This window comes from Corvus cornix, chromosome Z (assembly GCF_000738735.6).
Source record: "Corvus cornix cornix isolate S_Up_H32 chromosome Z, ASM73873v5, whole genome shotgun sequence".
NCBI lineage: Eukaryota > Metazoa > Chordata > Aves > Passeriformes > Corvidae > Corvus > Corvus cornix.
The window spans coordinates 56,950,257-56,973,649 of NC_046357.1; the positions used below are offsets into that span (position 1 = coordinate 56,950,257).

Sequence of the window (23,393 nt, forward strand, 5' to 3'; positions counted from 1 at the left end):
CACGTTGAATGTTTGAGATGTAGCTACTTCATTTAAGACTTGCATACATGGATACAGAAGTAAATCTGTATTTTAATTAATTCTTATCTATGTGGGGTCTCTAGAAGCACAGTTAAAAGCAATCTCCACATGTCTCCTTGCATCATCTTGAGACTGAACAAACGCAAGTTGTGATAGTCAACAGGCCCCCTCTATCAACTGTCAGCCGCTAATGACCACCTCCCAATATGTAACATGAAATAAATGTACACTGCACATGCAGACTCTGGCCTTAAAGAGCACTTTGTGTGTGTGTGACTCAGCTATGGCTCTCACTAGAAACTATTGAAATTTTGGAAATATCTTTGTAACCTTTCACATCTCTTTCATGGCCACATAGTTTCTAAGATGACTGCTGTACTTTGGTGTATCTGGTTTTGCCATCTCCTAAGCCTTTAGAACTTACAGGTTTCCCATCAATGCCTAGGGCAACCCAAACAGCCCAGAGTTCAAAATGAAGAAGGTAGAAAAAGGAAGTTGTAAAAGGTTATTCTTTACCCCAAAGAGACTGAGAATTCACGTCTTACAGTAGGGTTTTTCAGGATGTGCAAAGGATCTCACTGAAAGCAGAGAAGTGTCACTGAGCTGTTTACCAAACTCTTCCCAGATCTCAACCTCTGTCCTACCCAACCCATCTGAATATCCTTGCTCTTGTCTGGGCTTTGCATTTTTCAAGGACTTCCACATGAAGTTCTTCTGTAACTGCCCCGAACCTATCAGGGTCTTTCTGGGCTGTTGGCCCGCCTACACTGGATTACTTTGGTTTATCCATGGATTACCATGAAGGTTTTTCTAACAATGGCATAGAGGAGGAGTGCAACTGGTATTTCGAAAGAGCATCACCTGTGTACTCTAATTGATCTCCAGCACATGTCACAGGAAATTAGCTAGGGCAGAGCTGCATTGTAACTGTTTCAATGTACGTGAATTTTGAAGCAATTACTTAATGAAGCCCAGCTTATTGGGGAAATACTAATGTTAAAAGCAGAAGATCAGAATAGTAGGGGACTCTTCTGGCTAAGCAATTCTCACGTTTTCTTGTGTGTTCAGTGCACCTTTATTGTTCTCTGTGGCAACTTTGAAATGTAGTTTGAAGAAATTTCTGTTCAGCAGAAGTTAATCATGATGAGTAACTTAATCGTGGATATATCATCTTCTCTAAAATCAAAACCAAAATGAAAGGTCCTTTTCTTTCCTTTCCCGATTTCCCTTCATTTGGCATAAAGGATATTTTGATCAGGAGGCCTCACCTTTTTAAAATAACCCCACTCTTTGAGGCTTATTACCTTTGCTAGGAAGCGCTGGATTTTACCTCGCTTAAACCGCGCCAGCTAACCCAGGACGAAGGGGAAAAGAAAGAATAATAAATTCCTTGCCCCCGTCGCTTGGCCGGTGACCCAACTCCCGTGGGAGCGCGGCGGGCGGGGGCGGGGCCCTGCCTGCCCCGCCTTTGCGGGGCGGATCCCGCTGCCGCCGCCCGCCGCAGTCGGTGCCGCGCGGGCTGAGCGGGGGCCGCCGTCCCTGTCCCCATCCCGCTCGCTCCCGCGCCCCTGCCGAGCGTCCGCGGGCCGGCGCGCAGCGCAGCGCAGCTCCGGGTGAGCGCCGGCGGGGTGCGGGCGGGGGTTGGGCTGCGGCGGTGCGGGGACTCCCATCCGCAGATTCCCGCCCCCATGGGCGGTACTGGCTGCCGAGGGGGGACCGGTGCCCCGAGCCCCCCGCCGGTGACTCCGCGGCTCTCCGTGCTTGGGGCTGGACCCGCTCCCCTTTCGGAGGTGGAAAAAGTTTGTGCGGCGTGGGGCGCAGCGCGGCGGAGCGGTGCGAACTTGGGCTGAGTTAGGCGAGGCTCTGCGGCATCTCCGCGGGGGGACGGGGAAGAAGGCGGGGCGGCGGGGGACTGCGCTGCGCTCCATCGGGGTCTGGGGTCCTCCGTGTCGGGAGCGGTCTGGCTGGGCTCTGCCGTGCGAGTGCCAGGGCAGGGGACAGCACGAGCTCTTCTCCTGTATCCCGTTCGCGTAATGGTCAAGGGAGCGCGGACCCCGGCCCGTCGCCGCCGGCTGCGCACGGCAGCGGTGGTGTCGTTCCGGTGTATTTCCTGCTAAATGTTTTTGTGGCTGTCCGTCGGGTATTAACTCAGAGGTGGAAAATAAATATCTCTGCTGTGGTACTGTATCTTGCGGATGAAGTATGCCTCTATGACATCTTAGTATGGAAACTGTTTGAAGAAATCAGGAGAAACTGCGAATGACTTAATAACTTCTCGGGAAATAACTGCATGTAATAATAATTATTACATTTTAAATATTATTAACAGCTGTATTCCTGTATTTGAGAATACAAAATCAATTATTCTGCTGAGTGATAGATTGTTTAGAATTCAGCAATCGCTACAAATGACTTGAATAAGAGATGTAACAAAGTATTTTAGGGCAGTAACAGTAATGATCATTAGTAGACTAATGATCAATTTTATTGACAAAGTATCTTTCGTTTCATATAAAATGCAGCTTACTGTGCAAGACACATATGTAACGACCTTCTGCATTACAGATATTCTTCAAATTCCTTAACCAAAGTAACCTGTTATTATCTAGAGGTCTTTTCCTGTGTTAGAAGTGCTGTTAGTCAAGAATGCTCATCTCTGGCATACATGAATAGTCATTCTTGCATAATTCCTTACCATTTCGTTTGTTTTAGGATCAAGTCTTGGGTAAATATAAACTATTTTCTTAAGTATCTGTAAGAGGAACATTTTTAAAAGGTACCACATGTGTACTAAGAAGAACAGGTATTCTTAGTAATATACTTATAATAACTTATTGCTTAATGCATGTCATAAAACAAAATAAGGGACGGCTGAAAATTTTTGTCTTGGCTCATCCAAGATAGTGTCCTAGGTGTGATCAGAAGCAAGCCAAGTTCTCCCTGTAAAACGGAGTTGATTCTACAGAGGAGCTAAAGAAACTCCCATTTCAATCCTGTTCCAGCAGCAGAGTGTTCCGCTTACACATCAATGACTGTTGCTCTGTGCACGCATAACATTTCAATTAATGCTGCCTCAGCTGTCTAAAGGTCTGATGAGATGCTTGTTAGCACTTTGATTGCTTTTTCTGACACTATTGTTCCTGCATTTGGGATTTGGACATTACATGTTCATAGTGGAAAGTAATTACAGAAGGTAATAATCTTTGGTGTATCCATTAAAATAATAGTTTCTTCATTTTTGTACAACATCTGGAGAGAGCTTTTACCATCCACTAGGATTTTTTTTTTTTTTGTCAGCAACTGAGGAGAGCAGTGGCTCAGAGGCATATGAGAGGCATAAAATGATTATTGGTAAATCGTTATCCACAGGGTTACTGCTTAAACAAACATATAATTGCTGTGTCTGGTGGGATGTGACATGGCTTTATGTTACATATTCTGCTTCAAATTTTAAATGTAACTGAGTCTGTAAAATGCTTTTATAAGTCTCTAATCACTTCCTATTTCACTAATATCAATAATATGTTTGTCCTTTTAAGACGAATGAAGAAAATACATCCTGCGAAGAGTAAAAGTACTTAGTTCTGGGAAGACTCCTAAAGCACTTCTAACTTCAAAGCTGGAGAAAATTATGAAGAAACAGTCCATCTGACTCCCTCAGCATCTCACACAGAACACAAAATGGCTCTTCAGAAAAAAACTGTTGCTGGTGTCTTGGCAGAGTGGTGTTTGGAGGAACCGCTGTTTGGTTGCAGGCGGCACCAGAATGTTAGGAAAAAACTGAGACTGATACGAGTTGTAGGGCTCCTTGTCAGTGTAGTGGCCATTAGTACTTTCTCACTTTCAATGAGTGCCTTTTTCAAGATGGAACCACATAGCATAGCACTGGTCCACAGCCTAGATAGCCAAAAGCTGGTGCATGGGCACCAAAGAACTCTCTTGGATTTCACAGAACAGAATGAAAATGGCACTCCAGATCCACATGCTTCAATGAAATATGAAGCTGGGCACGACAATAAAACAGATGATCATGCGAAGGGAGAGTACCCCGAGGACCTTTTCTCTCTTGAGGAGAGAAGACAGGGAGCAGTGATCCTCCATATAATTGGAATGATTTACATGTTTATAGCCTTAGCCATAGTCTGTGATGAGTTCTTTGTTCCTTCCTTGACTGTCATCACTGAAAAACTGGCCATTTCTGATGATGTGGCAGGGGCAACCTTCATGGCTGCTGGTGGGTCAGCCCCAGAACTCTTCACTTCTTTGATAGGAGTGTTTATATCCCACAGCAACGTTGGCATTGGAACAATAGTGGGATCTGCCGTGTTCAATATCCTATTCGTTATTGGAATGTGTGCTTTATTTTCTAAAGAGATCTTGAACCTTACTTGGTGGCCACTCTTTCGAGATATGTCCTTTTACATCATTGACTTGATCTTGCTAATCATATTTTTTCTGGATAACTTCATAATGTGGTGGGAAAGCGTAACGCTCCTGACAGCATATTTTTCCTATGTGACTTTCATGAAGTTCAATGTTCAAGTAGAAGAATTGGTGAAGAAATTTTTAAACAGGAACAAGGTTGAGAAGGTAACAACAGATGCTGAAGGAAAGGTTGGTCAATTTTTAGTTGAATTACATGTAATAATGTCCCTGTAAGTGCTGAGTCCTTCTATAGCATAAGGATTCTAATATAGTACAGTAACCAATATAGAAAAGTTCCATGTTTTGCTCAAATGTCTTTTTGTTTAACCAAACTGATATTACTGAAAATGAAAAAAACAAGTAGCCTTCTAGTAAATCAATAGCTTTTAACTCCAGAATGATCCTGATCACATAGACAGCAAGAAAGAAAATGCAGCAAAAAGACATAAACCTTTACTCAGCATTTTGGCACATTGATGAGGTCTGAGCAATAGCTGCTATTTTTTCCCTAAGACTTTGGATTAAGCAGTAACAATATCTGGGGAGGATCTTGTGAAAAAATTTGGCTTTTTAAAGACTTTTAATGCACTTTTTTCCCCAGAGAAAGTGCAAATAATTCAGAACAGTATACAAAGGTATCTTTATACATGTTTGTCATCTACTGATGCTGATAATGCAACATGAACTTCCTATTGTAATTAGTGGCAATTACATGAAAAAAACCTCTTGAAAACAGGGACCACAATGGCAGAAGTCACAGGTTCTCTGTTTAAGAAGGATATGCTATTTGCAACTATGCAAACTAATTTTTGTTCACAAGTAGATAATGAAATTTATGCACAGAGGGCTTGGTAGGTCTTCAGCAATTACAATAATCTTTTAAACAGCTTTCTTCTTAAAGCAAGCAATATTTAAGGGACCTGTGAAGTTGAGCTGATAAATACTTATGCATGTAGCAGTATGTTGGCTGGAATATCTGGTTTTATATGACATCGGGTATATTCATCTGATAAGGTTTTATTATACAGTAATTATTCAAATTATCAGGGACCTAGCTGCTCACTGTTTAGTTTCTTTTGTTTAGCAGTGGTGTATGAAGTGGTTCAGAAGACACACAATCCACCAATATAAGTGCACAGGCACATAAACAGGAGGAGAGAGACATACCAGATCTGGATATTTTAAAAGTCATGACAGATACATTCAGTTTTAGGGCAAGCCACAAGCCACCAAAATTAAAACTCAAAAAACTCTCATTTTTTTCTTTTGGTCTCTAGCCACGTTTAACAGCTGTACACTTACTTGTACTTACTTTCCTTTCTGTTCTTTTCTTTTTCCAAAATCAGCATGCTCATCTTCATCTTTCTCAAAATGCATAATTCGGATTTTGTAAGTAAATGAAAGGAAAGATCAACACCAACAAAATACTTGCCCTCATTAGCAAAGGGCTTCTTTAACTGCATTAGTTGCTTTCTAAATAATGTGAGATTTCACAGTGTATTATAAGTTCTTTGACAGTTTGTGCTAAAAATATGTAATGTTAGAAAGACTGTGGTATATGAAGCAACCTTAATTTGTCCAAAACCGGACAGAAAATATAAATCTGTAACTGGTATGAAGCAGTTGTCAATATGAAAAGCAACTGGCTTGTGCTGTCCAGGCTACACCATGAGGGAGAATATCTATATATCAAAGTGTCCAATTACTTTCAGCTGGACAGAAGAATAAATAACTTGCAAGCCATATTGAACATTATTTATATTTTAAGTACTCTAGATGGACTTGATTTTGAAAGGATACCTTTAGGACCACTCATTTATTGTTTAACATTTTAGTTACTGAGCATTTGTTTATAATACAGGTACACAGATTTCAGATGGGGGTGAAAAAAATCAGAAATTGGCTACTTTTCCTAAAACCACAAGCTTTGCATTATATATTTCATGAAAATATTTTTCCTGAATTAACTTGAATTTAATTAAAATGACAAAATAATGTATTCAGAAATCATTGAGGGGTGAAGAAAGACGCTCTAATTTTGTTGCAATTTAGCTAATACGTATTTTCTGCTTCCTGGGGAAAATAGCTTCTGAAGGTGTCAGACCATGTTTTTCCTCTGTGAGCCATGCTGTAAAGACATATTTTTGAATATTCCACTGACACTTTGAAATGATAAGTCATTATGAATTATTTAATTCTTAGGTTGAACAGCATTAAGCAGGATGAATGAACTGATTTTTTTATAGCAAGGATGTCACGGATTATGTTTGTTGGATAAAGTCTTAGTGAAGTTCTCTGTTAACTTATTGGCTATTATTAGGTAATTGGTTTTCTTGCTTTTAAAATAAAAAAAAAAGAAAAAAGAAAAACTATTATGTGTAGTCCTACGCCTGATAGAGATGCCTAGGACTTTCAGCTTGAAGTTATGTCTAAAGCAAAGGATAAAATGTTTTTATAGTCTGAGGTCTGGTGCCCAGTAGTGAATGCAATGCACATGGGTATTTATTTCCTAAACACTGATAGTCTTGGCATTTGGTGGCAAAGAATATTTCATTTCTACAGTGTTAGCTGTTAGCCTAGATTGCTTCCACTCACCAAGAGTGTGTATGTACAATCGTATGTATCAAATTAGTATACTAAACACAGAATTTGCAACCTCAGTTGTTTCTGATGGAAACTTTTTCACTCTCTTTTTCCCCATTAAGGCAGAGAATTGCTAGGCAGCTATCTGGAATTGGGTGTGTTAAAGTGTCTTGAAATATTTTAATTTCAGGAGAGTAGAGAAAATTCTCTTTCCTCTTACCAAAACTCCCTATGCCTATCTGTTGTTGATTTTGCTGCTGCCAAACTGGCAAGTATTCTGCTAAAAAAACTTGTGCATCGTATTTATCTTTAGACTATTGTAATCTGAAAGCAGCTCAACAAATTTGAGAAGTCTAAATAAGGCATCGTAAAGCTGGATAGTTGAAGGGTTAGGTGGCTTATTAGCAAACGAGTACCAAAGTAAAAAGCTGATCAGACGAGAAAGCTCTTGAGATACTAAAATGTGGTTTAATGTTAGTTTCAGTACTTTTATTCTCAGTTGTCTTGAGAGGTTGAAGAAGGTTTTACTTTCTCAAGGGCAGTATTTCCCATGAGAAAAGGCTTTAGATATGAACTTGTTTTTCTGTCTAGCTTTCATTTGCTCTAGGTGTATTCATCAGGTTGCTGGAATACATGTGTATCTCTGTAGATGCCTTTTAGATTCCTATCCCCATTAAAGCACATTTTTTTGTACTAGAAAACTGTGACTATTTCAACTTCTGATCTTATTTTTTTTAGTGTGTTGGCTACTTGTACAAATGTGAATGCAGACAGAGTACTCTATACGAATTTCATTGTGCTCACTGTTTTCTTTCACAAGCTTTCAAACATACACCGTCTGGATTATTAAAGTGTCCAGGTTGAGAAAATCTGCTAACTTTAATTTTCGGAACAATTTTGTGACACTGATGAGAACAGACTACAAGCTTTTTGCATTTAGAGTTCATAGGGTTCATTGGTAAGGTTCTGTTTCAACTGTGGATAGTTCTGTGCCTCTTGTCACCCCCAAGGAAGCCTGATGGCAGTCTGATACTGATGAACTCCAGAGATCACTGTGAAAAGGATGAAAAAAAAAAAAAGGAGGATAGATGTAAAAGCAAGACAGCAAAGACATGAAAAGACAAGATAAAAACCAGATGGCTCAGTTCCACACTGTAGGATGGTATATGGTATATGCAGATCAAGATGGGTCCCTAACAAGTGAGTGACATTGAGCCCTGCGAGCTGCCCTGAACAGGCCCTACAGTAGTAAGTGCCATCCGACTGCTGGATATCCCCAGAATCCCTTCCAACCTATCTTACTCTGTGGCATGATTTTTAGGTTTTATGTAGCTATCCTGCAAAGAACAGATGATTTTTAGGACTGAGGTGGAGATTTTTAGGTTTTATGTAGCTATCCTGCAAAGAACAGATGATTTTTAGGACTGAGGTGGAGACTTTGGTATTAATTTGGCGTCTTCCTCAGCTGAATGAAGGTATTTAAAAACATAAGCCTGAAATTGAGTATAATAGGAAGAGGAAAATAGAAAAAGCTGATGCACAAAGTTCTTAAAAATGAGACTTTTTTTTCACTTTCTGCTAAGATTTCAGTCTATTCTTCATAGTCTGTGTTGGTGAAGATATGTTGAATGTATTAAGTCATGTTAAAATATCACGTGAAACTAGTTTTTAAGTACTTTTTTTCTTTAGTGTCGCATGGAGATCATTGCAGGAATGCTTGAATCTGATCGTTCAGTAAATAATTCAAAACAGTTCTGTTTGGCAACTAGGAGAACAGAATGTGGGTGGCACAGGGATATTGTGCAATGACATCTGTTTCACCGACAGTACCATTTTAGATAAATAGCTTATGGTATATACAAGACAGTTGCAGTTTTTCTACATTTACAGAGAACTGCATTTGGAAAATGAGCTATTTTTACCAACACGGCATAGCTATTATTTTCTTGCCAATTTTGTTGCCTTAAGAAACTTGAATAGCTTGTGTGTGGTATTTTAAGATCCACATTGATGTCAAGTGTTGCCACGGTGTATTTAATGGAAGTATTTGCATCCTAAAGGAAATTAACAGTATTTTAGGTACTTCTCTGCTTTGTGGCTGTATTAGCACTGCACATGCACATTCGCTGTTGTAATGTCTGATCTGTGTTCAAGGTAAAACACAAATTACCTGCATGTGTACAGGAAAAACTGAAACTCCAGAACAGATCTTTTTCAGGGCTTCTTAATTTTGAATCCACAGACCCAGTAAATGTAGCTCTATCTATAAAATAACCTTTCTTTTCTTGCTACCAAGAAAAGATATTATTTTGGTAGTTTTCATAGTTCACAGTGTTTTACAGTTCTTAGGAAGATTTGACTTTTATTCTACAGACGTTTCTCAGTTGGTCTGCTTGTGCAAGCATGTATGTGAATATAGAGCTATGAGTATGTGGATCTTGAGTATCTATCTCAGCAAGATAGCTGCATTGTTTAAAGTAGGTGTTTGAAATATAAGCCTCAGCACTGACATTGAACCATCTTTTGTTTAGATAAATGTTTGGTTTTGTGTTGTTTTATCTGATTTTATTCTCTCAAAAACTTTCAGTTACTTCTGTGTTAATTTAATGTTTCTCCAGTAGCAGTAACTATGAGTTAATTTGCCTTGAGTTTTTAGCATTGTTGTTTCAATTTGGGACTATTAACTGACATAACCAAAGGCTGATACTTTATATATGGAACCATTAGTACAGTGAAATTGATACTATTTCAGTTTCTTTTAGTACTTCTCAGTAATTTATTGACTTCAAAGCTATGATTATAGTTTTCACCACTGGAGTCCCTTGGTTTCTTATTTATATACTCTGGTAACGAGCAAAAAATGACAGCATGCAAACATAGTGTAGATTAAATGCTCTTAAATCATGGCCATCCACTAAGATGAAGCCCTTGTTAATTATGATGGGAAAAGGAAGTCTACAACTGTCCCACCATTAATTAATAGCAAGGGGACAAAATATCCATCAATACCTTTAAAAATAAAAAATTTAAAAAAAGTCAAATGATACATCTTAGGGGCTGAACAAAACCAGCTGTGTTGGCAAATGTTCACCATGCTGTATTTCAGCAGAACTCCAGACATGGTTAAATTTGTTGTACAAGAAGCTGTACAAAGAGAGGAAAGTCTGGGGATTTTATAAATGTTTTTCCTTCTGTCATCTCAGTTTTGGGTACTTTGGTCCAGATCCTGCACAGAATGTGAGAGCTACGGGAGACTGTAGGTGGAATTTCAAGACCCAAATCAGTATACCAGACCTCAAAATACCTGCCAGCTTTGGGGTGCTCAATCTCTGAAGGAGCTTTACTTTAAAACAGAAAAGAGGTTCAGAAATAATTTTTTTGCTTAGAGGATTGTTCAGAAATGGCAGACCCCGCTGCAGCAGCGTGGTACTGCTTTTCAATCCAACCCATATTCCTCTGCCTTTTCCCCCAAGATAGTTCTCCAGATTTACCTCTCAGATAAATATTTAACAAAATCTAAGGGCTTTTTACAACGTCTTCAAATTTTGGGGATAGGAGTGCTCAACTGTTATGAAATTACACAGAGATATCTGCCAAATTACATACATTCACTGCCCATTTTAAGTTGGTGCCACACTCGTCATGTAAAAGTTTTGAGCGGCAAGGCACAGCTGACTCCCCTACTTTCCTGGTCTTGTTTTAAAAAACAGTAGTGACCACTCCACAATAGACATTTTAAAGTGTGGGGGTGTGATATGGGTAATGGAAGCTGCCCTAGGGCAGTGCTTGTTGCAGTGTCAGGGGTGCAACATTTAGAGTGTGTGATGCCCTGAGCGCTGCTGACTTCAGGGTGACCTTGGCCTTTCTGAGTGGTGACACTCCCCAGGCAGCCAGCACTGCACTGCCAGGGCCACAGGCCAAAAAATTAGGTTTGATGAAGTGCTTCTTTCCTGCTAATGATCTGGGGTTTTGTTGGTTTTATTAGCAGGAGTCAGTTTTCCGCTGCCAGCTGTAGAGATGAGAAAACAGGCTCTATTGTGTCTTTTCTCCTCTGATTTTTTCCTCCAAGAATTCATGGATTTTGCTTTTGTAGCTGTGGAATAAGGTTATAACCAATTTGAATTTTTTACTGTGTAATGGATAGCGTGTTCACACCAAAGAAAGTCCTACAACAAAAACGATATAGAAATGGAGGTCAGGAAAATTCTTAAAAATAAGGTATGTGCCCATGCTTCTCTTGAAAAGATCTATGTGGGATGAATGCGTATTAAAAGTGTTTTACACATGGTGTATAGAACAGATGGGAAGATGTATTGGAGATGAGTGTAAATGAACAGCTGTAAAACCTGTAACTCTTCAGACATTCTATGTAGCAGCCTCTGTTACTGCTTATAAAATAAACTTCAATATAAACAATAAGACTTCCTTATTTCTCCCCAGACACGTACCAAGTTTAGTCTAACCTGCAAGCAGTGGCTAGTGTGATGTTAGTAACTCTGTAGAGTAAATGTTGTTTCCTTCACCTTAACCTAGATCAGCCAGGTTCTGTTGTTTTTCAGCCAGCTTTTTTTTAAACATCACTTTTTATTGTTTAACTTAATTGCTGCTTCCATTAATCTGTGCAGCAGTAAGTGTGCTATTGGCACAAACTAGAGATTCAAATTATTTCTTGGCACTGACAAGTTTTTTAGAACCTACAATGACAAGATAGACCAAATACTAGGTAATTGTAATAAATCTATCATGCACAGATATGCATCATGAGATATAGGTGGCTTAGAAAAAGAAAGGGGACTGGTTTTGTGGTTTGGTTTTTTTTTTTCTTTAAATTCAAAACCGTTCATTAAGTACTCCTGAAAATCACTATCTTCCGTTATCAGTACAAACCAAATACCTTAATAATACTTAGCTGTGCATTTCAAAATGCTGGAGATTTGGTCTCTCAAGTAGAATGCCTTATAGAATGGTCCTGACATGGTATTGTTCTGAGACAGGCACATATTTTTTAACTATTATTAATTTTCCTAGCCAAGTAATGAGATGATAATCTGGTCTTCCCTAGACTAGGTGCTTAGATAACTGTATGAAATCACAGTTTCTTTCCACAGTAACTCATCATGGGAGAAAGATAAATTCCATTCACAGTATCTGATAAGAAGAATATGATTTGTCATGTATACAATTGTATGTACAGTTAGCATACCTCCCTCACCCAAGCTGTCATTGAGTTGCTGATTATTTATTAAACATAGATGTCCAAGAAGTAATTTAAAAAGTAGCTTACTTCCCTGTATGATCTTGCAATATATCTTCACTAGTATCAGTCGATATATCTGGTAGAAGACAGCACCTTTTTGTATTATAGGACCTAAGTCAAAACAGTACTGTTGATGCTCTGTTTTGCTTCTGGGGAAAATAGTCAGATCAGATGGTTTGTATTTAGTTTGGTTTTGTCATAAATTTGTGTGTTTGAAATTCTTGCAATTGTATTGTTAGAGTGCAGGTCAGTGTCACAGGCAAGCTGAAAATCCTAAGTTAGAGCAGCCTTAGGGCATACTTTTGGCAAGCAAATTACATTTGACAGAAAATACATTGTAGTACATTACCACATATTTCGTTGTTTTGCAGGCAATAGCTGTATCTTTGAGCAAATACAGTAGTTATTTGCTGTCACTGGTGGTTTGTTCATTTACCTGTGTTCTGATCTGAAAAAAGGAAATGAAAAGAAGTTCTGTGTTGGAAAAACAGCCACTGCCTTGCTGGTAATAGAAGTGGGCCTCAGGGCAGGGGAGAGCAATGAGAATTCAGTGTGTTGATTATGTATTTGTTTTTACAGCAGGTGGAGGGTTCAGAGCTCATGTTGTCTCGGAAGCGACTTTATCTAGCAGTGTAACTACAGCCCGGCCTTAACCACTCACTCACTTGGTGTGACTTTACTGTCCCTGACAGGTACAATTTCATCAGGGCAGCTCAAAGAACAATTAATGCTAAGTTACTGTGTTTTGCACTATTCCGTTACCATTCCATTGTCATCCATATTGTGATTTACATGAACAGCCATAAATAGCTGTGCTGTTGGATGACTTTCTTCAAGGTGAGTGTGCAAAAACAGGCTTAAAGGTGTGTCTGTGCAATGCTATTAAAACTGCTAGAAAGTCCTACACTTAAGAGAATAGATTGGTGCAAAATGTTTTCCTGTATGAGGAAGAATAAAGATAGCAGGGAATTTATACTACAAACTATGTTGACAAATTAATCAGAATTTTTCCTCAGGAATTAATCCTGCTTTATCACCTCTTAACTGCTTAATGCCGTGAGTCTAGTCTGAAGTCAGCAGTAATACCAGTGACATTTATTGCATAACCAAGTAGTGTAAACTCTTCACCCTCTCACATTGCTGTAAAACAGCTCTAGCTGATATAGATCACTAAGCAAAAGGCATGTCTGCTGTCACAGCCTGTGTTTGGTGACCTTCAGGGCATCATTTGAGACCTGTCTAGTTATATGGACTTTTGCCCAAGGGAGAAGATTGAAGTTTGCAGGGTTTGTAACATTAGAGGATAGCACCACTTTTGGGATTAATCAGATGTTAATTTTGTTGGGGTTTTTTTTAATTTGTGCTGCAAGCTTTTATCAAACTACTAATTAAAGTCCTTCTATTGCTACCAGGCACAATCAGAAAGTTATCATTTAACTAAAATTCATGGCAATCAAATATTTGAGTGGAAAACTCCCAAATTTTGGAACTCCAAGAATTTCTTTGTCCAGGAGTAGTTAGAAATAATTCATATTATTAGTTACTTACGGATGTTTGAAGTCAACTGAAATAATTTGAAAGTGTCATGCTGTCTTACAGCTAATTTTGTTTCCACATACTTTTATTTAAATATTCCTATTTTCTGCTTTATTCTTAATATTAATTGTATCTATTTATTACACTTTCTTTTCATTTAGAATGTTTCTGGGTAGAAGCATATTCTGTTTGAGGTCTTCGTCTTGGCTGGATTTTTAAATGCTGCAGTAATATAAATACTATTAAATACTCTGCAAAATTTGAATTAAGAAGTGGTTAGTGTTTCCTCTCTATATTGCAAACCATGGAAAGCTGTTAAGTTCTGAATGAGTTTTTTGGAAGGAGACACAGCAATGCTAGAAGTCACAGACAGAATATGTGAGTCTTCTTTCAAAACCAATGGCAAAATTCCTTTAAAATTTACTCAGAGAATGATCCTGGGAGTACACTGCACAGGAATATTGCCATTGCTTTTTGTGTTCCATTTCTGAAATAAAATCACTACTTGCTGCCACTCCGAATCATACTCTGCACATTATGATGAAGTGATTTTGTAACCTTTTGATGGTCTCGTTGTCGGTGTGTACCGGAACCATTTCCCGTTGGTGTGTGCGTGTGTGTAGGCACACCTGTGTGTGTGCGTGTGTGCGCTCTGTCGGTCTGAAAGGTGCTGTGTGCGCCACGCAAGAGGTGAATGAGAAATGGGACAGTTCTCTAGGATGGTCATTTGCATGCTTCCTGCACCATTTCACCTCTCTTCTACCTAGTAACCCTTTTCCATAAGACTCACTCAAATAGTTAAAGTTTTTGATCAGCACATTCCTCATAGGATTTTTCCAGATTAGTTATTCGGAGAAAAATGTCTGTGTTTTCTTCTTAAGTATGGACTCCTTCCAAGCAACAAACAAGTCATTCCTGCCCGAGGCCGAGGACGTGATGTATTGAGCTACTGACATATTTTACTGTACCTAATGTATCACATTAGTGATTCCCTATCCTGTACCTCTACAGAGATAGAAACAGGAAACTGTGCAATAAGCTGGGGTGAGAATTTATTACTTTCTTCACTTAAAATTTCCTATTAAGTGTAAGTGCTTTTAAGCAAAGGAATAGAAATGTTCCCACACCCATTCCCTAATGATCTTACAATACATTAGTGCATACATTTGCAAATATATTAGTAATTATTTGCAAATATTAATATTGAAAACCATTATTTTCAGATATATTAGTATTGAAATTACTTACTGAATTATTTGGATAACTTCCTGTGTCCATTTTTTACTTGCAAACAACACAGTAAGGCTATTTAGAATGTAATATAGTGTATATATATTTATCATTTAAAAAAAGCATGCAGCCTCTTCTTTTTAGGGCCACGGGAAATGAATTTTGATTTATGATCTTGTACATAGACATGTGTGAAGAAGTACAGACTCTGATCTTCAAATAACATCAACAGGCTTAGTAACAGGCTGGACTGAATTGCAAACTCATGCCTTAGCTTTGGATTTAAGGGTCAATATGTGGCTCTCTCTTTCATTTAATTGTCTTAGAAACCTGTGGCTTTCAAGCCATGTAGAACATTGTACAGTGTGCTGTAGGAAAGTTTTATTTCTACTTGCTTGACTGGATTGCCGTATGCAAGAAAAAAGAAAGGTCAACATATTGACGGCAAAATGGTCTTGAGGAAAAGCAAGAACATGGTGGCATCTGAGAAAAAGGTGGTCAGGCTTGGTGGAAAGAGACCAGACAGCGTACATGAGACTCTCATTTTGCATCATGATGTTTTTGAAGCATCTTGGTAAGCGTATCCTCTTTGACAAAGTTTTAAATGTTAGTAAATTTTCTGCTTAAGAATTCTTTCCATCATTAACACTGATGTCCTTCCTTAAAATATTAGGAGGAATAGTAAGGGAAAAAGTCAAATAGAACTAGGATAAACCCTATATGTGCAGATTTTTGTAATTTCAATAATTATTTTGTTTTCTTCTTTTGTGAGGGAAAGGACTAAACTGAATAAAAGGTAGCTTTGAAGTTGATGTCAAGTTTTCCTGTTGATTTTGATGAAAGTGAAATTAAGCCCGAAAGTCAGGACATGGTGAATATGATCTTGCTGCTTCTCTGATCTCTGTGTGCCACTGTATGATTCCAAGCCTCTGAGCTGCTCTCCTTCCGTATTAAATCACCCCTAGCAAACAAGAAAGCAATTTCTTTTGGACTTGTAGCAAGCAGAACAGGCTTTATCAGCTTTCGGTGCCCTTGGACTCAAACTGGAAAAGGGCACTCAGTGTTTCACAGCATAATCTGCCCTGTCATGTGATTAGTTTTTGGATTATTGATAAACATCAAAGCAATTATTGTGTGGGGGCATCATACTGTCTTTTCCAGACCACTACTAGAAACCACTGCTGCTTTCATCTTTTTTAAGGGGTCTATCTCTTGAGGGCAATTGTGGGCATGGAAAAAGTCAGTTAATTCCTTTCTGAAATGTAGGAAAATCTGTTAGCTATTTTGTTAATTAAGTACAGATACAGGAACATTTTTGTGAGTGATAAAGTGAAAGAAAACTTTTCTCTGTGAATAACCTGCTCTTCCTATGGAAAAGTACTCTGCAAAAATACAAAGACTAATTTTCAGATTTAGTTTATCTACATTCAAAATTACCAATGAGAAGCTCAAGATGTAGACAATTGCAGAATCCAGCTCTTGGCCCCAGATTCACCTGGCTTAGCTGTGCTGCCTGACCTATGAATATAGCCTCCTCAGTTTACTTCTGTAATCACTACAGAGAAATGGGCATTTTTATAAGGTCATAGATTCACTGAGGTTGGAAAAAACACTTCAGATTACTGAGTCCAGCTGTTAACCTAACATTGTCAGCTCCACCACTAAACCATGTCCCTAAGCACCACATCTACACAGCTTTCAAATATCTCCAGGGATGATGGAGACTTTCCTGGGCATTCTGTTCCAATGTCTGACCACCTGTTCAGTGAAGAAATTTTTCTTAGTACCATGGTGCAACTTGAGGCCATTTCCTATTGGCCTATCCCTTGTTATTTGGGAGAATAGAATGACCCCCATCTGGCTACACCCTTGTTTCAGGCTGTTGGAGTGAGCGTAAGGTCATCCTTGAGCCTCTTTTTCTCCAGGCTGAGCACCCCCAATTGCCTCAGCTGCTCCTCACAGGACTTGTGCTCAAGACCCTTCCCCAGCTGCGTTGCCCTCCTCTGGACACGCTCCAGCACCTCAGTGTCTGTCCCATAGTGAGTGACAGGCCCAAAACTGAGCACAGGATTTGAGGTGTGGCCTTGTAAGCGCAGAGTACAGAGGGATGGTCACTGCCCTGGTCCTGCTGGCCACACTATTGCAGATCCAGGCCAGGATGCCACTGGCCTTCCTGGCCATCTGGGCACAGCTGGCTCATGTTTGACTATCTGTGAATCAATACTCCACCAATAGGATCTTTACTGTAAGGCTTAATCCTCTCCTGACCTGGAACTGGGCAAAAATCTGGGCTATCACCTGCAGCAATAGGTTGGTAAACCTGAAAATCTGTCTCCTGTGCTTTTATTGCAATACCATGAATAATTACCACAGTGCTGCCTTTTCTGAAGCCTGGAATTACATCAGGTTGTGTGAGGGTGATAGCCTGATGTCATTTAGCACAAGGTCACCTTTGAAACAGAGGTAATTCAAAGTTGCTGTTTTTCTATACCACCAAGCAAAATAAAATGCTTATTTAAGTGTTAATCTAGTCTGTGAACATTTAATTTGCTCCTTTTCTGTTCAGGTCAGTATGTAGATACTACATATGATTCCAAACAGGTACTTGAGGCAAATAAGCTATTAAGTGAGTCTTACTGTTATTTATAGAAAAGTTATTGGCACTGCAGCCACAGACACTGTTAACGTACATGATTCATAGCAGATTTTTCTGGATTATCTTTTTTATAAAATGAGGCATAATTTTAACTTTCAGAGAATTACAATATTGGTTAACTACTTAATCCATTTTTTAATTGATCAAATTTCTAACCTTCCATGTAGATGTCTGAACATTTACAACAAATTAATTAAATTGCATAGAGCTCCTAAAATAACAGGGAAACCCTTGTTAGGATTCAGCAACTTCAGCTTCCAATGGAAAAAGGAGTGGTTAATTATTAAAATTCAGATTACATTGTTCTTGCTCCATCTGCTTTTAACTGTTTTTGGATGTTTGTTCTTCACAATTAAATGGTAATTGTTATTTTCAAATATTTCACAATTTAGTGAGGGAACAGAGCCTGCTGTAAGGAGATGTGTACATACAGTCCTTAACAAAAGGAAATCAGTTTGCAGTCATGGCTCTTTCAGGCATGTTTGTTGAATTTCAGCAAGTAATTTATTTCACAATGTCTCAGATCTCCTCAGAGTTGTAAAATCCTATGCCTGCCTTACTCATTTGTGAAAAAGAACCCAAACCCTGAATGTTCTTGGATGTCATTCCATTGAAATATCAAAAATCAGTGTGTGAAAAAGAACCCAAACCCTGAATGTTCTTGGATGTCATTCCATTGAAATATCAAAAATCAGTGTTACAACATCTGTGTGAAGCAAGAAGACAGATGGCATTTCACTCATGACGTGTAAAGCATCATCTCTTTCTTCCTGTTGCAGTGGCTCTGACCGTCACCTTTTTTTGACATCATGAATGAATCATCAAAGTATCGATTATCCTGTTAGATCAGTATAAGGGTAAAAGGATAAGGCATAAGTATAGGAAATTGGTATTGAGAAATGGGTGTTTTTTAAAAGACAAAATCCCTTCCATTACAATAAGGATTTGATGCCACACTTCATTATTGTGTCTGTTACTTCATGTTAACCTCTGATTTTGTACCATGCATATCAGTGTCCATTTGCCATGGAAAACCTAAAATTTACTGTCTTCCCTTTGCCGACCACCCCTCTGAGACATGAGTACCTTCTTTCTAAGCGTAGAGGATGGGGTGTGGAGGATTGGCCAATGGCAAGCCTCAGTCCCTGCTCCCTTACCTCTTCTAGAGCCAATGCTGGTTGCAGTTTTGTTCACCAAGCTTCTTACAGCAAGGGAAGAGTAAAGAAAACCATCAGGTTCTGGTCAAGGAGCCATTACTTACCTGATTTCCTAATATGTTGGGATTTCTGTTCTAATGTGTCAGCTTTGTCAGGTGCTGTCAGGGACTGACACTGTTGCATCACTGTTTCCCAAAGTGTGGGCCAAGAAACGCTTTCTGACAGCCTGTGAAAGACCACAAAGCAAAGTGCATCTTGACATCAAGAGCAGAAGGATCTGTTCTTTCAGCTCCAGATGTCAACCAGGGATTGGGCACTGCAGAGTGCTGAACAGCTGCACGGGACTGGCTTTCTGTTCACAGTAGATGGATATCAGCATTGTTGGTTTTAATGAGTTTTGGATGGATTCAAAGTGCTAGAAGGACTTCATGTAATTGCAGCATATTCTGTGCAGAAAGTGCTGACCGTTAGATGTTGTTTGGCATCAAACACTGCCGAAAAGGGAAGCAGGATTTTCTAACTCATAATGATGTCCTGTACCTTTCCGACTTTTTGTATTGGAGAGGGGCTATACTGCTCAATATTAACCCCTCTGGCAAGGAGAACTTAGATAGAAATACAGTTTTTCTAGGCTTGAACTGTTATTATAGTGTGCAGTGCTCCTGATATGAGAAGCTTACTTAAGTTCATGAAAATATGTGGGATGAATATGAGCCCAGTGTCAAGCAGAACTGCTCATTTCTATGATCAGAAACAACTGTGGAATGTATCTGTGTTTATGAATTTTACTTTTGATAAAATGCAGCCCCATTTCCTGTGAAAAATGCGGCTGCCTTTTTCAGTTTACTTCCAAAATATGGTGCTGCTATATTGTCTGCTGGGTGAATTTATTCCTTGTAACATGCATGAAAGCTTAAAAATAAATACAGGAGAAATGTTTCTTGTGTGATTGAACTATGTGTGGGGACTTCTGGCAGGGCTCCCCCAGGCCTGTGGTGACTGTTCTGTTGCTTTTGGTTAGTTCCACTGGGGTACTGAATGTCCAGGGAAACATGGACTCCCCTAACTGGAATATAGGAGAAAAATTTTTGTTCAGATCACCAGTAAGATTAGATACAGCACTGAAAAGCTAGGCTCCTTATCAGCAGAAATAGTCATGCTTCTGGTGTTAGCCAGTGTTTTTCTTCAGCAAGGTTGCTAGCCAGTGCAGCATGTATGCCAATAATACACTTGTTGTGAAGTAAACTCCTTTCATTAATTCTGCTATCACATAAATCTCATTCAAGATTATGAAAAGGTAACTGCATTTTGTCAGAAAAATTTCAGTCAACCATGTGTGGGTCAGGACTTCTTGTAACAGTTGGCCATTTCCATCCGAAGTTCATGACCTGTTTTTTTTCCTGTTTCACCACTTATGAGTTTGTTGAAATGTAAGATACAGTTAACAAAAAAAAAAAAAAAAAAGTGTAGAATGGGATATGTGAAAGCAAAATAGTAATTTACTGAGTCTATTTCTTTGTCCTGTGAGTCAGGAAGGAACCGTTAGGCAGCTTGTATAAGCCTTCAACAAAGCTGTATCTGAACAAAGCTAAAAAACACCTACAGCCTTGAAGCATTAGCAAGTCTAAATTACTATTCTAAATTACTCTTCTAACAAGCTATAGAACTAATCATGACACACATATCAGGCAATCGCAAATTAGTAGCCACAGAAACGAGCAGTGGTTTGCTGTTGTAAAATACACATATCAAGAGTTTAGAGCATTTTGTTCGTGTTGTGGCAATTACGAGTGTTAAGGTTAATATTTCTGCTCACACTGTTAAAAGATGAGCTGAGGACAATCAAGAGAGGTTCAAATGTCAGCTTTCATTGTGTGCAGTATTTTTCTGATAGGTGTGCAGATGCATTTTAATTGGGTCCAAGATGCACCTTGGATATGCTGGCTGGCTGTTAGTGCAATAGAGAAAAGTGTGTACTAAAAGTATGCCTAGGGCTTTTAATCTCTGTGTAATGACAGCAGAGGGCTTCTGCTTACCAAGGAGGAAAAATCAGCATAGGCAAATGTGTGTGCGTTCCTGCTGTGATGTGTTCCCATTACATGCTAGTCCTTGAGCAGAGAAATACATAAATAACAGAACAGTCCGTACCTTTCCTCTTTTTATGTCTGTATTTAAATCTGCAAAAGAACATCTGGTTCTCAGAGGACAGTTTCTCTGGAAGAACTTGTTAAGGCTGCAGAGATTAAAACAGAGATGATACTCACCACACTGCCCCAAATAAATGTAATGCTACAGTAATAATAACACCACTTCTTCCACAATTAAAAACTTTTTGTGTATATTAAGAGAGTGAAATCAGGATGACAATGTGTAATAGTGCCATCTGGTGACCTTCTTTCGGATTGTGCAGTGAAAATATGTGATTCAGCATAAGACATTCCGCTTAGAAATACAACAGGCCTTTAGGTTTAATTTCTTAGATTCAAATTCCTTTGAAATTCAGAGTTATCAAGAGAGGATATTTTATCAGCCCATTAGAGATAGATGAGGGTATGCTGTTTAAGCATGTGTATAAAAAATTGGGGTGTTTGTTTCTCTAGTGATACGGATATTGAAAAAATACAATTTTTACATATCCTGATAGGCATATGTGTCTTCTTGCTTCAGCTGAGAACGGTGCTGCCCATTCAGTTTGATGAGGAATTCATATTATTATTTTAATGCACTGTTTCTTCAGCAAGTCAAATGACACCTCTTTACAGCCCAGCCTTGCTGTTGCTGATTAGAGCTGATCTGTCACGGCATTTGTCGTAGGGCTCAATCTCCGGTGGGAGCAGCAGATTCTCCACACTGCTGCAAGCCGTGGCTCTCAGTCTCTTGCTTGATCCTGAGCTCATAGGGCTGAAGATCCTGTTCTATTTCTCAGCTGCAAAGAGCCGCAATAAAACAAAAATACAGCCTCCTAGCTTTGCAGATGGATCGCCTGGAGATCTCTGTACCCCTGCTGGGCCTACTCAGAGACAAGACAAGAAACCTGATAATGCGTCTTGCTCAGCAGCAGTTGGAAAATGAAAGATCATCTTAAACTTCTTCCTAAATATGTTTCTCGTTTTCTCCACCTCCTTGTTTCTGAAGCAGGGCAGAGGTAAAGGAGACATGGTTGAGACTTAACTAAAAGACAACTAGTGCATGTACACTGTTATTATTGTAAAATATGATAGCACATATCCTGCTCCATAATTTCAGTCACTTGTAATAGGAAATGCCCTTCACCAGTCTGTACAGATAATTAGTTATCCATGCTTTAGGCCAGAAAGCAGTGGGTCCCATCACAGATCAGTCATCAGGTGTATCATGTGCAGCAAATAAGTTCATGGAAAGACCTAGATGTATGTGGAATGATTTTCAGTACGTTACCAATGTTGCAAGTATAAACAGAAATTCGCAAATAATAAGAATTTTTAACAGGCAAGACTGTACTCACAAATACTATGATTTTATTTAATGGCAGCAGTAAAAAAAAGTACTGCAAGGCCCATACCACCAAAAGTATTTTGTCCTTCAAGTCCTTAAATTCTGGAAGTCAGGTGCCTTTGTTAAATTTTGTAAGCTTGAAAGGCAAGAGGAATGCAAGTTCAGTTTTTAACTTTCTTTTGTTATTGAAGGAGTTTGATTGAATATATTGCCCTTCGAGCACAGAGAGTGTAAGCAAGCTTATTGAAATAAACAGCTTTCATTAAAGTATCTCTAATGAGGTTCTGCATTTAGAATCACACTGGGGTTGAGGCTTACCTGCCTCTGGAGATTGTCCAGACTCAGCCCACCTCAAGCAGCTCAGCTACTGCAGGTCATGTCAGGGCCATACCTGGTGGACGTAGGTACCTCAAAGAAGAGAGGATCCACACTGCCCCTAGGAAATCTGTACCCCTGTTTGACCACCCTTGTAGTTCAAAACCATTTTCTTCCAAAGGTTAAGAAGACATTTCTTGTATTTCAGTCTGTGCCATTTCTCCCTGTCCTTTCCCTGGGCACTACTGAGAGGGGTCTGGCCGCTACACACCCTCCTGTCAGGTACTTAGTAACCTGTGAATGTTCACTGTCCCTGAATCTGCTCTGCTCCTGACTGACCAGCCACAGCTCTCTCAGCCTCTCTTCCTGTGACATGGTCTGGTCTGCCTACTACCCTGAACATCTGGAATTCTTTCCTCTGGGCAAGTTCAAGAGTTCGGCCTCTTCCCTGAGACTGAAAACTGTCAGTATTTTAAGGAGTTATTTTCATGTCTGGGTATTAATTTTTCCTGGGTTTTCTGAGACCACCATTAATGTTATACAGAACACCCTCACATTTGTTTCATATTTTAAATTAAAAGGAAGCAAGAAATGAGATTAGACTGAGTCACATACACTGCAGCTAAGTAGCTAATCATGTATCAGAAATAATTCTTTTTGGTAACCTCCAAGTCAGTTTTTAGCCAGGGCAACGTGTGTTTGCATATTGTATATTAAGTCTTGTAGATGTTCTTGTCCC

The 23,393-nt window shown here is 39.2% G+C and overlaps 1 protein-coding gene across 5 annotated transcripts in view; it reads left to right on the forward strand.

Moving 5' to 3' along the window:
• The first annotated feature begins 1,523 nt into the window (after positions 1-1,523).
• The window catches only part of SLC24A2 (solute carrier family 24 member 2), a 114,961-nt gene continuing 93,091 nt past the window's right edge, over positions 1,524-23,393 (forward strand). For 2 of the 5 annotated variants that reach the window (XM_039567191.1, XM_039567195.1), the window contains exons 1-2: positions 1,524-1,634; positions 3,561-4,635. In XM_039567191.1, the coding sequence (XP_039423125.1) occupies positions 3,703-4,635 (933 nt within the window). In that variant the 5' untranslated portion in view covers positions 1,524-1,634; positions 3,561-3,702. Of the gene's footprint in view, positions 1,635-1,710; positions 1,872-3,560; positions 4,636-23,393 lie in introns of those variants that run through there. The other 3 variants (XM_039567193.1, XM_039567194.1, XM_039567192.1) reach the window with 3 other exon arrangements.